Genomic DNA, 12076 nt, shown 5'->3' with positions numbered 1-12076 from the left:
TTATACAGGTGTCCGCAGTTTGTGCAGGAGTTGTTAGTAATTTGCCATGTTGGATCACCAACAACTGATGCCTCTGTAAATGCTATTGCGGCTTCTCAACCGGGTTGTCTTTGGCTCCTCAGCTGCTCACTTCATAGAACAGAACAGGCAGAGAGGGGAGTGACCCGTCTGCTCAGAAATAGTTACTAAACAGTCACCTGAAATAATAATTAACAGTTGTTTTGGGCAATAATAGTAAGTCAGTGTGTAAATAAGGCATCACTGTTCCTCATTATTTAATTTCTATGCTTTCTTCACTGTATGTGGAGTGGAGTACACAGTGTCCTTGTGTTAGTGGCAATCTTGGAACAGGCAGGGCTTCTGCTTCCTCATATTAGCCTATGGCAAGGAGAGTAGAATGGTAGCTACAATAATAAATCTAATGCAAATAGGGAGAAGTAATTTCGCTCTCATTACAGATATATGGCAATGAGGGTTCCTAGAGTGTCTAGGCACCCTCACTAACTGCTGACATTTTTTTCCAGGAGGAATGCCAAAAGACAAAATGTCAGCATTGTCAAGAATTTAAATTGTATACAACCCCGTAAGCATAGGGCTACAGGCCAAAAACCATACCTGCTAAAAAAGAAGGAATATATACCTACATTTTTATTTGGCTTGTGTTTCCTCTGCTGTATGGCCTGTTAGATGGGTATTGTACTTATTTCCCCTATGAAAGCAGTGGCTTCTCTCACCAGATTATTCTCATTCTGTAATAAAATACTAGTTAGCAGGGAGAAACCACAGTATGTGGCAGAGGAGAGGGTACAAACACAAAACAAAGCAGTGGTGGTTCAAGACTTGGGCCACAAGAAAGCCAAGCATATCCCTTTGTCTTTTAGCAGGTATGGATTTGAAATACAAGTGACTCTACATATTAAAATCTATGCCTTTCAAAGCAACTGAACTTTGGTTTAGAATGGTCACCTATAAAACAACAGCAAAAATATGGTTCTAAAAAAATTTGTCTGCTGGGATTATATACCAGATTTTTATGAACCTTTATTCTTTTGTCAGAAATTTCTCGGAGGTCCTAAAACAATGCCAGGCGCAAAGATTCCCTTTTTTCCTAAATCAATACCAAAAAAGCATCATAAATTAGATTAACTGGCATGCATGCAAGGTATATCCGCAAAAATGACAAAAAATCATTTTATTCATGGCAGTATAAAAGATTAGTAAACAATAAAACGTAATACATTAATACCATAATTCAGTAGCCATCTACACAATTAAATGGAATGTTTCATGTAAACATTATTTGACTAAATCTGCTACAAACCAAAAACCTACCCATAGAGAACTACAAAATGACATCGAGCAGAAACCTTCACCCCCCCCCCCAACTCCAGCAGCTTGCGAGTTACATTCAATTAGAAGTAGTAGAGCGATGCCAAGTTTTAAAAATGATATTAAGACACAGGAAAAACTTACAATATAATCAATGTATATTTGTTAAGGGAGAAATCTAGATGCTGCCATTGCATTAGTGCTGCAAGTGTTGCCGACTTAAAGCAAGCATGTGTATCAAACGAATTTCTCGCTCACTTCACTTGTTCCATGCTGGTTTCAGATCAGTGGCTTACCGTAGAATGTCCTAAAATCAGAGCAATAATTTTGACAGACAACTAAAATTTTCAAGAGTACAATCTGAACACCACCATTCAGTTCTTTAAGTTTCTTTAAGCAGAAGCTGCCTAACTTAACAAAAAAGATCAACTAAGCAAAATATGTTGGACATATACCATGGGAGTTGAGATTTTAAAGTTTGCTTGTTTGAAGCTCTGTGCCCAGCAGCCATATTGATCCCAAGCTTGAGTTTTATGTTTATCCTGGGATGATTTGCTCTGAATTTATAAACTATGTGCTGTGGTGCAGTGTTAAAAAGGAAAATACAGGTACAGTTTTCTTTCCCCTTGCTTGTGTTGGCAGCTCTTTCCAAATAGACTGCTTTAACACAATACACATTAACACACAACATAGCACTTATACCACAATAGCACTGCCAGGTTTATAGTGTATTGCTTTGAAAAGCTGATTTTTGCATTAAAATGCATTACTGCTCAAATGGCTACCTGTGACCTGCTTTGCAGGCAATGCATCTCAAGCAGGACATGCTAGGTCTGAAGAAATACAATGCAAAGAAAGCTAAATACAGCCTCAGAACTGTAAATGGAAAAAAATAAAAATCTTCTGACCTTGGCACATAAAACGCTGGTAAACACCCTTCTACACAAGCCTTTACAGTGAATAACTTGCAACTGTTATGAAAATTATTGATGAAGGCCACCAACCACTTTTAAGTTTTATATCATGGTTGATCACTGTCCTGGAACCAGCAAATGCCATGGGAGTTCTAAGGTCTGCAAGCAGGTTTCAAATTAACCTTAAATTTATAAAAAAAAAAAAAAAAAAAGCTGGCTTTGGCAACCGGCACATGTACATAATGGATTTCCTTTAACATTTACAAAGTGTAAATACCATTTGGTATACTGGCACATACATTACCAAAACTGCAAATAGATTGCCGAGAGGGCGATAAACTGTATTTTTACAAGTAGCTCCCAATCCAATGACCAGAGAGCAAAGTATTTGAACAATCAAAACATCCAGTTTCAAAAAGTACCTCAATAAATCAGTTCAACTTCCTCTAAGGCAGTGTTTAGTTTTCTAATCAGATTACTATGTCTGAATAAGAATTACATGAACATTTAAACACATTATACGTCATTACATGTATAGAATCATTACCAGATTTAAAAAACACACAAGATAGCAAAAATATGTTTAAAAATGTGACATTCACAGTAATAGGACAAACAAGATTCTTTATTAAAGGGAATCTGATGAAGCAAAACATCCATCTAGTAAAGAATTGATAGGAGGCAGCTACTCAATTTACTTTAGTGATCTCATCCTATGATCTGGGTTTGTAAATAAAAGAAAGTAAAAGAAAAATGTAACATCCTAAGGATTTAAAGTACACTTGCAAATCTATCAAGGAATTATTTAAAATGTAGTGAAAGGAGGGAAGGAATTGATGAAGAGGTAAGGAATTATCTATTAAACCCCAATTAAATGTTCTGGGGGGATTAATATTTGGGGGCTCATGTAAGACAATCTTACAAACGTTTTGTACATGTTTACATGGGGTGTACTTTTCACATAAAAATTTATGAACTTATATACATGTGTGTGAGTGTGTATATACAAATATACACACACATGCATAGGATAGGAACCCGCTGAAATATTGTTAAAGTTAAAAACTTGTTTGCCATAATTTATAAACCATTCATAAAGCAGGTCTGCTGAATAGTTTGCTCGCTAAGTGATTGATGACTGTTTGAATCTAGCCGTCAGACAATTTAACCTTCTGTGTATGAGTCATTTGAAGAAACACAGGAGATATTAAAGACCACAGACACATAACAAATGAGCAATGTGCGTCTCTTCACTTTTATTACCTGCGCATTCTCTTAGTTGAGCCACACTGGGGACCAAAAGGCAGCCACTGTACGCAGCTGTTCCATGACCATGCTGGCCGTTCATCACTTTCTGTTTAACAGTCATTATTGTGTTCCACAGTAAGTGTAAGTTAAAAATCTGTAAGACTAATCGAAATCCTAGTTTCCTAAACTATAGCAGTATATAAAGAGACCTTCCTTTCACAGCATAAATGGGTGGAATGAAAGCTTAAATAGGATGATTTTAATGCATTTCTTATACCACTCTGTGGGAGAAAAGATGAAGAAGCTTAGTATAGACATTTACCAAAAAGAAGGTCTGCATATCCTAAAATTTTCTCTGCTACAAATTATTTTAAAGTAAAAAATAAAGGTAAAAATGCAGCACGGCTTAGGAGTTCTTGTTGTTTAGGTATATTAATCTCCCTCTCTTTTTAAGGTAGCCCTCAACAAAACAATAACAGATTGGGTTCGGATAAGGACAGCAAAACATTTATAATTATATTTAGAGATAAATTATCGTGTACCACAATTTTGGTAATATATTCCAATGACATTCCTTAACATGTATTAAACAGAAGTATGGTAGCTTATTAGTAATCGTACCAAGCTAAGATGACCTTTGTAGTAAGGTTTTACGCATAATATAAAGTAAGGAAGTTTACAATTCAATATGGGGTGAAATAAGGATGTCAAAACAGTAACAAACTACAGATGTAAAAGATACCCAAAGCTCATTTAATCTTATTGATTTTAAAGGCACACTGTTCCCTGAAAGGCTGAATGAGATGTAACACACATAACCTAAAAGAATATAATACAATTGCATTGAATTGTGAGGTTTGAGATGATTTACAGTAGGACAATTCCCAATATGCTGAAGGCTATTGTCCACCTATACTGTAGCTGTGCTCCCCCAAAGGAAGTTTAGGCCCGGACTCCAGGGGGCTTTATTTTGTGGTTGGTGGAAATCTCTCCAAATTGGGGAAATATTCACTGGCAGGACAACTATAAAACTAACAAAATTCTGAAGCCTGCAGTGCAATATTTCTAATGCTTCACCCCTCTTGCTGAAAAATTCAAAAGAGATCCCAGACTGCCTTCCCTAATCGTATGTAAATGTTTTTATTCTTTTCAATTGTGTGTGTTATTTCACTGGTACTATCTGCTTATATCACATATCTCATTTCCCTTGGGGTCTTTGCAAATTAACTTAAGATAAACAGTACCAGGCAGTTGTAGCTCTTTACAATCTTATTGGTAAATTAAGAGATCAGGCTTACTTACATAGCAACCAGCTTTACTTTCCGAATGTTACATTATGAAAGTTGCTGGCTGTTCTAAGAATGATAGCAGTTTTCATAAACCAGCTTTTCATTATCAAGCATTGTTATCATCACAATACATTTTTTTACAATCCATGCTTGCATATTATTTCCTTACATTTCATTAGTAGAGATCATGTACTGTAATAGACGCTATTACTAAGGCTAATTGTGCAGCCAGAGCTCAGGACAGCATCTGGCACAGACATGAATTTATGTCTGCAAGTCAACTTAAACTGACATTCTACTTTTGTGTTCTGTGTGTAATTATGAGGCAGAACAGTCTGCAATCCAGCGGATAATGATAAGAAAGAAAACTTTCTTTGAAGATTAAGAGCCCGGTTTTCTTTCAGGGTATTCAAAAAATTCTTATACATAGGCTGAGAACATTACAAATAACACGAGGATAGGATTGTGATTAAAAATAATAAGCCAATTATTCTATGTAACAAATTGCTCCAGGGATAGAAAAAAAATAAAATAAAACTATTTTCACAGAGTTCTTTGTAGAAAATTAAAGTTAATTTCTAAGGATTATTCCAGTTTTAACATCTAATATGGAATTAAAAATATAATTAAAACATTTTTTGCAGACATAAGCGCATCATGAATCATGGAATTATGGACAGCATGAAATTCACTCTTGTATCTGCAGCCATGATCTGGGATCCAACCGTTCTTTTATAGACTTCTGTCTTGGTGCTGGTATCGGTCGGGAGGCACAGTTCTCCTCATTGCTCGTTTGAAGTTGGTCATTATCTGAGCAACTTTTATCAGATGATGCTGGCTTTCGAGGGGCGGCTAAAGGCCTCTGAAACTGCTGCATGATGGAATTCAATTTTGCATCAAGAGATTTGCGAGAAAAACTTGATCTTGGCCAAATATTCTCCTTTTCTGACGGGTCTGAGGTTTTAGGTTCAACGGTATATGGAGTCTTATTTGGAGGTGGTGGCGGGGCCCTTCTCTTCTTCCCTTTAACATCTGTGATATTTTCGGTTTCCTCTTTTAATGGCGAAGAAGGTGTGTTCTTCTCAACATGTAGCTGGTGATTACCGTCAAATAATGCTGCCCAAGGAGGTGGAGCAGAATCCTCCTGACCAATGAGAAACTGCCCATCGGTTTCTTCAATTTTCCTGTGCAGTATATCCGTTAAACTTTCAAACTTCATAGGTGAGCCAATGCCTAGAAGTAAAGTTATAACATTTAACAAAGTGCTCAGACATGAAAGCAGTCTGCTCCAACACCTTAGTGTTGTTCTTTTGTAGTTTAAACTGACCTCTAAAATATACATAAAATCATACACTATATTTCTGACATTTGGAGTCTTGTATAAAATATAATTGACAATTCCTAATTTCAATAAGCCATAAAATAACGAGAACTCCCCTCCATGAAGTCAGTATATGATTAATTTTGATTGGTTGCTGGGGGTTAGTGTAATGGAAAATTAGCATGCTCGCTTTAGAAGGCTATATCAGAAAGACAGTACACAAAAATAGCAAATAATCATCTCCTAGTTTTTTGACAAAGCAATGGCGGACGAAGAGAGTCAAAATCAGAACAAACATGCTGCATTCACAAATCTAATGTTTGAGGTCCGCTTTGTAACTTATAATTCTACAGACTGCAACTTGCCCCAGGAGTATGTAAGCACAGACGTAGGTTTACAATGGCAATGACTACAGCTGTACACTACAGAGCCAAGGTTTATATATGCCTTTTATAAATGCCCTGGGTTTAAAAAAGGTTTATAAACCCAACAGGACATTGAGTTTAGTGTGTGCTTGCAGGTGAATTTTTTTTTTTTATGCTATTTAGTGTGCAATAATTATGCATAGCACTAAAAAATACATAGCATTCAGTATGGTTCACTGTTCCCATTAACCATGATCCTATATAAGAAATGTCACTTACTCATATCATGGTACACAGAAGTTGCCTCCTTTGTTAGAAACAATGGTGGTTTTCGTGGTGACATAATCTCTATTTTCATAAGTTCTTCTGAACAATGCTTCCACTGACCTGAAAGAGAAACAACAGTGTTAGCAGGGCAGCGGGGAGACATTTTCATTTACACTTCAAAAACATTCTGTACAGGCTAGATGTTTCCTCTGAGCTTGTTGTGAAAGAACCTGAAATACATTCAGCAAAGCCAGAAACATTTTTGCAGCTAAAACGGTACATAAATATATACTGTGTAAGTAGGGGAAGCAAATTGTAACAATAAAGTATGAATAGATCTTTTTATGTTATAATACAGAACATTTTATAGGCGTTTTGCTAACAATTTGAAGCCTTTCTCTTGCATTCTGCATTTCACAAGTAATACAATACAGATCAAGCCAGGCTTCAAAAATCAGGCATATAGTTAAAAGAGCAATCCATCAAAAATGCATCCACTCAAAGCCAAAATATAAATTATGGGTAAACAGCCTTTGACGTGAACATTTCCTTTACCTAAGCAGGGAATATTTGCACAGACAGCAGCTTATACTTTATTTCTTTTACTTCTATGCTTCTTTGTTCAGCCACCAGGAATGAGGAGATAAAATCCCAAACCCGCAAAAATAGGTTTCTGCATAACTATATTTTATTAGAATATCAATGTGTAAAATCACTAGATCAGAGCCCTATACACAAACTACACGGCTGCTATAACATTTAATTCTAAATACATATTTATTTGTGTGATTTATGTGATCTGCAGGCAGTTGTCATGGAATGTCAGGAACATATCTAACAACTGTTCCAATCCAATTCACATGGTGCTTGACAGCTGCCTATACAGGTCATTAACGCAAATGTATTATTTCCTTAGTTTGTGTTACCCACAATTAAACCGATATTAAACACGGCACAAAACGTACAGAAAATAAAAACACTACGATAAAAAAAGTTAGACCTGTTTCAACATTTCATGGACTGCAGCTGTAGAGAAAATCTAGTAACATTTTTTTTTTACGAAAACAGTATATAAAAAGACAGCATAGCATGAAATAGAAGGGAGGAATAGGAAATGATCTGTTGCTGGAGCAGACTTCCTAGTACATTAGTACAGTGTATAGCAAAGTAATTACTTGGCAGCAGTACATATTCCCCCAATGGCAATCACATGGAAAATGTACTACAGTTCTGTGTAACAATCAAAGTGAAGAAATCAAACAGAGTAACCAGTCACCACGTTTTTTCTACATAAAAAAACCTTTCCATAGACAAACCCAAAAGCTGCCATTGGGGCAAAGGCTGATTGCCAAGCTCCCCTTTGACTTTGGTACAAAATATCAATTACAAAAAACAAGTAAACCAATTTATGGGTTTATTCTCCGTTTAAGTAGAAACAGACTTCTGTCTCTCTTAGAGATAAATAGATAAATCAGTAGCCTCCCCCTATACATTTTTACTATTAAAGGATAAAGAACACAGACAGAAGAGTTTTTATGGCTATAAATTATAATTATGTATTCATGAAAGATTATTTCTATTTACATACAATTGATTGGTGCATCCCAGACCCATTATATCATAGGATGATCAGCATGGATATCCCTAATCCATGATGATATAATGTCCTTTCCAACAACAAAAGTCTTACATGTGTACACAGCCTAATTCAGGACTGCTTTAAAAGAGGCAATGCATACAGGAAGGTGATACCTGTGTTAAAAAGAAGGCAACACAATGTCTGGGTCTACATTATGCTTTTGTTTCTGGAAATCCATGGGCCAAATAAGTTTCCATGGCCAGCAAGCACAGCTTAAGTCACACACATACACAGGGAAGGGAATAGGTCTGTACAGGGAAAATACTAAAATTGTCAAAACGCCCTATTCCAATGGTTTTAATAATTAGTGGTGTGGTATAAATGTGAAGTGTATAAGCACAGGTGCAACCCTCTGAACTCCTTATATGACAATGTCCAGGACTACTGGCAAGTCACCAACAACAGACATTGCATTGTGGATGGCAAATGAGAGCGCTGTTAACTTTCCCTATAAATTCTTTTTCTAATGTGGAAAAAAAAAAAAATCACCTCTTACAGATGTGAATAGGTGTTCCCCCATTGGAAGGTCTCCCTTCTATTTCAGTTGACATATTTGGAATAAAAAATTTGGCTATCCTAATACTTTAACTGGCACAAAGAAGTGAACTCCCCCATATTATCTGCTGGACAATTCCTGTACCAATCAATAAAATGTGTACTCAATACCACAGATTCACACTACAATGGAGCGGATTATACAGAAAATTTAGTTCACAAACTGCTATTCTTGGAACCCAAAACCATTCAATCATTGATACGACCTATTGCTAGGACAGCAAACTTACAAGTAGAGGCCGTGGCCCTGATTTATTAAAGTTCTCTAAGGCTGTGGAGAAAACACTTTGATTAGTGAAGCTGGGTGATACAGCAAACCTAGAATGAATCTAGTCCAGGATTCAAAACATTTGCTAGCAAAAAGCAAATGATTTTAGGAAATCAATTCCCAATTTTTTAGATCACCCAGCTTCCCTGAAGAAAGTGTATTCTCTCCAGCCTTGGAGAGCTTTAGTAAATCAGGGCCCGTGTGTTGTTGGGCCCTAAAAAAGTTGTACATACAAATTCTTTGTCTCTTTGCAATTCTGACAGCATATTTAAGTAAATGCAATATTTCCAAACTAGGCGTTTTGTAATGTTTCTTTATTTGGTTACTAAGGAACTGCTCACTCAGAACTTGCCAAGGAGAGAAATATAGAAAAGGTAAGCTAATGATAGAATCATTCTGCAATAAAATAACCTTACCTGCCTGATAGCCTTTTTACATTCACCTGTCCTCAATCTGTAGTGGGAGCCACATGCATGAAATTGTGTGAACATTACCTGCCCTTCTGCAAAAATGGACCTTCCCGATTGTAATTTTTTTTTTGGCAGAACTATAGTTCTGTTTTAAAGACTTTGGGTCCCTTAAAAGAAAAATAATTTTTCTTTTTTTTTTTGGTACTAATTTATTGTGCACAAGACAGCTCTAAATTTATGAAATGACCAGTTTTTTAGAACATAACGGATCTTCGCTTTTTGTGTTCAGTAATAAAATAACCCTGTATGGACTATTGGTAATTAGGTTTAGATCTATTCAAGGTTTCACAGCTTTGGGTAACATTGCTGTGTGATGATGAATCATGAAGCAAAGATTTCTCCTGAATTATTTTTTCAAAATAATCCTAAGCACTTGAGCTCTCCTCGGTTCTATTTCAGGAATGTTTACTCAACATAACAGACCTCTGCTTTAGAGGTTTGTACTCCTGCATAACAGACTTAATTTTGTTGCGTTATTAATTTCCGAGTAATGGGGCCATTTACTGTGTTTACAGATTTGCGTTTGAGTGGTTGTTGGCTTTCACACTGAAGTCCTGCTCTTTAGACTTTCTATAAAACCTAGTTTTAGAAAATTAGCATTGAAGACTTGAGAAGGAAGCAGTTATATGTTTTCCCTATGACCGCTCTTCATTTAAAATGTAAAAGAAAAAAAAATATGCCCAGTTTACAAGTAACATTTGTTTTTATGTTCTCTCTAATCTAAACACCTGGTCTTTCTCAGGAACATTTCTGCTCTATTGGACAGGAATGATGGCTCTGCTATTAACTTATTCAGCCAAGATAAAACAGTTTGTAATTGATTGACTCGTTGAAAACAGGGCCCCTTGTTGTGTGACCCTGCAAAGCTGATCAGCTTTGCTTACTGAGGAAAATATTTTCATTACTAAATGATGTAGAAAATTACACATATTAACTTATTTGTAGATCACAAAGCAGCATCAAAATATTTTTAAATCCAATAATTCTATCCACCTTGTATGTATGGCCTTTGCTGTTCTGACCATATAAGCATTGGCTCATGCTATAGAACATATGTGGGATGTAATTTTGTGTGTGGATGATGCCGACGAAGTAGGAGTTTCGTTCTGCTTTAACTGTCTAGTAAAATATATTAAAATATATTAAAAAAAATACAAGAAAAAGGGCACTGCTGAAGATCATCTAGAACCTAGAGAAGATTAGGTGGATTAGGTGAAAACTGTGCTTGGGTTTCGGGGTTCTAACATCTGATTGCCAGATTGTTATGGTCAACAGGAAAGTGTGGATGCCAATCCTTAAATTAAAATGTTGATAACTCTAAACATGGTAGAATGAGAATTCAGAGTACCCTTCCGGGGTCCCTCCAGTATAAAAAAAATGGGTATCGGTACTACTAAAAATGGTGGCTACAAGATAGACTCACACAGCCTAATTCATATCCTAGACACTGGAGGAAAATGATCCCTATGATTCATAAAGGTGCTACAAGAATCCCCTGCGGGTGAAAGTAGAACGTGAAAAAAGTCTTTAACAGGTGGTTTTTGAAGCACATATCCGACAGAGCCAGTGGGGAACAGATAAGGAGAGCTATACAGATATTCCCTTTACAAAAGGTCTTAAAGAGTGAGTGGCCAATGGTCTCTGAAACAATAGAAAAAGATGCCAGCAAAATATTTGTTAGTCTTTACAGCAGCATAGCCAAAGAAAAGATTTTCTCCCTTCTAGGACACTGGCAAAAAACATGAGACATGCTGGTAGTAAGGGTTATTCTGGCCTAGCCTAAAGTCGGCAGTTTAATATGAAGGCAAAGATCCTGTTCTTTAATAAAGGAGAAAAGAAATTATTATTTCACGGCACAAGCTGAAGATAAGGCTGGATTGTCTGCAGAGCCCTGAATCTAAAGATAAGACACAGAGAGAGACATCTGCCACTTCTACAGACAGCCAATAGTCTGATCAACAGCTTTCATAAAAATGTTAGTTAATATTTTATATTGGAAAAGAATCTGACACTTAAGCAATTCACCACTTTGTATATTACAAATTTGTCGCGTATAAAATAAATGATTGCCTTAATCAGCAAGAAATAAAACCAGCAAACAAAACACAGCTACAAACATATTGGGCCTGATTAGTAAAAGCAAATGCAACAGTAAAACTGCTTTAAACAACCAAACTTTGTTTTACCAGTACAGAAAACAGTATAGGACTGGTATGTGCAAAAATATTTTGCTTTTTGCTACTATTTTCCTTTTGGGCAGGGTCTTCACCTCCTTCTGTGCCATTGTTTGTATGTACCTGTCACTTGCAAGCTATATTTTATGTACAGAGCTGCGTATTATATTGGTGCTATATAAATATGTTTAAAAATAATATCTGGTAACGATAATGAAATAGGAAATTATGGTATTT

At 36.1% G+C, this 12076-nt stretch overlaps 1 protein-coding gene across 1 annotated transcript in view; it reads right to left on the bottom strand.

Moving 5' to 3' along the window:
* Nucleotides 1-1181: 1181 nt before the first annotated feature.
* Nucleotides 1182-12076, bottom strand: part of RTKN2 (rhotekin 2) — a gene marked incomplete at its 5' end in the record, with an annotated part of 36475 nt that continues 25580 nt past the window's right edge. The window contains 2 exon segments of the mRNA XM_072424214.1: nucleotides 1182-6013; nucleotides 6746-6853. Of these exon segments, the coding sequence (XP_072280315.1) occupies nucleotides 5469-6013; nucleotides 6746-6853 (653 nt within the window).

Source organism: Pyxicephalus adspersus, chromosome 10 (genome assembly GCF_032062135.1).
Source record: "Pyxicephalus adspersus chromosome 10, UCB_Pads_2.0, whole genome shotgun sequence".
Lineage (NCBI taxonomy): Eukaryota > Metazoa > Chordata > Amphibia > Anura > Pyxicephalidae > Pyxicephalus > Pyxicephalus adspersus.
The sequence above is the reverse complement of the archived record's forward strand: the minus strand, read 5'-3'. Positions and strand labels throughout refer to the sequence as shown.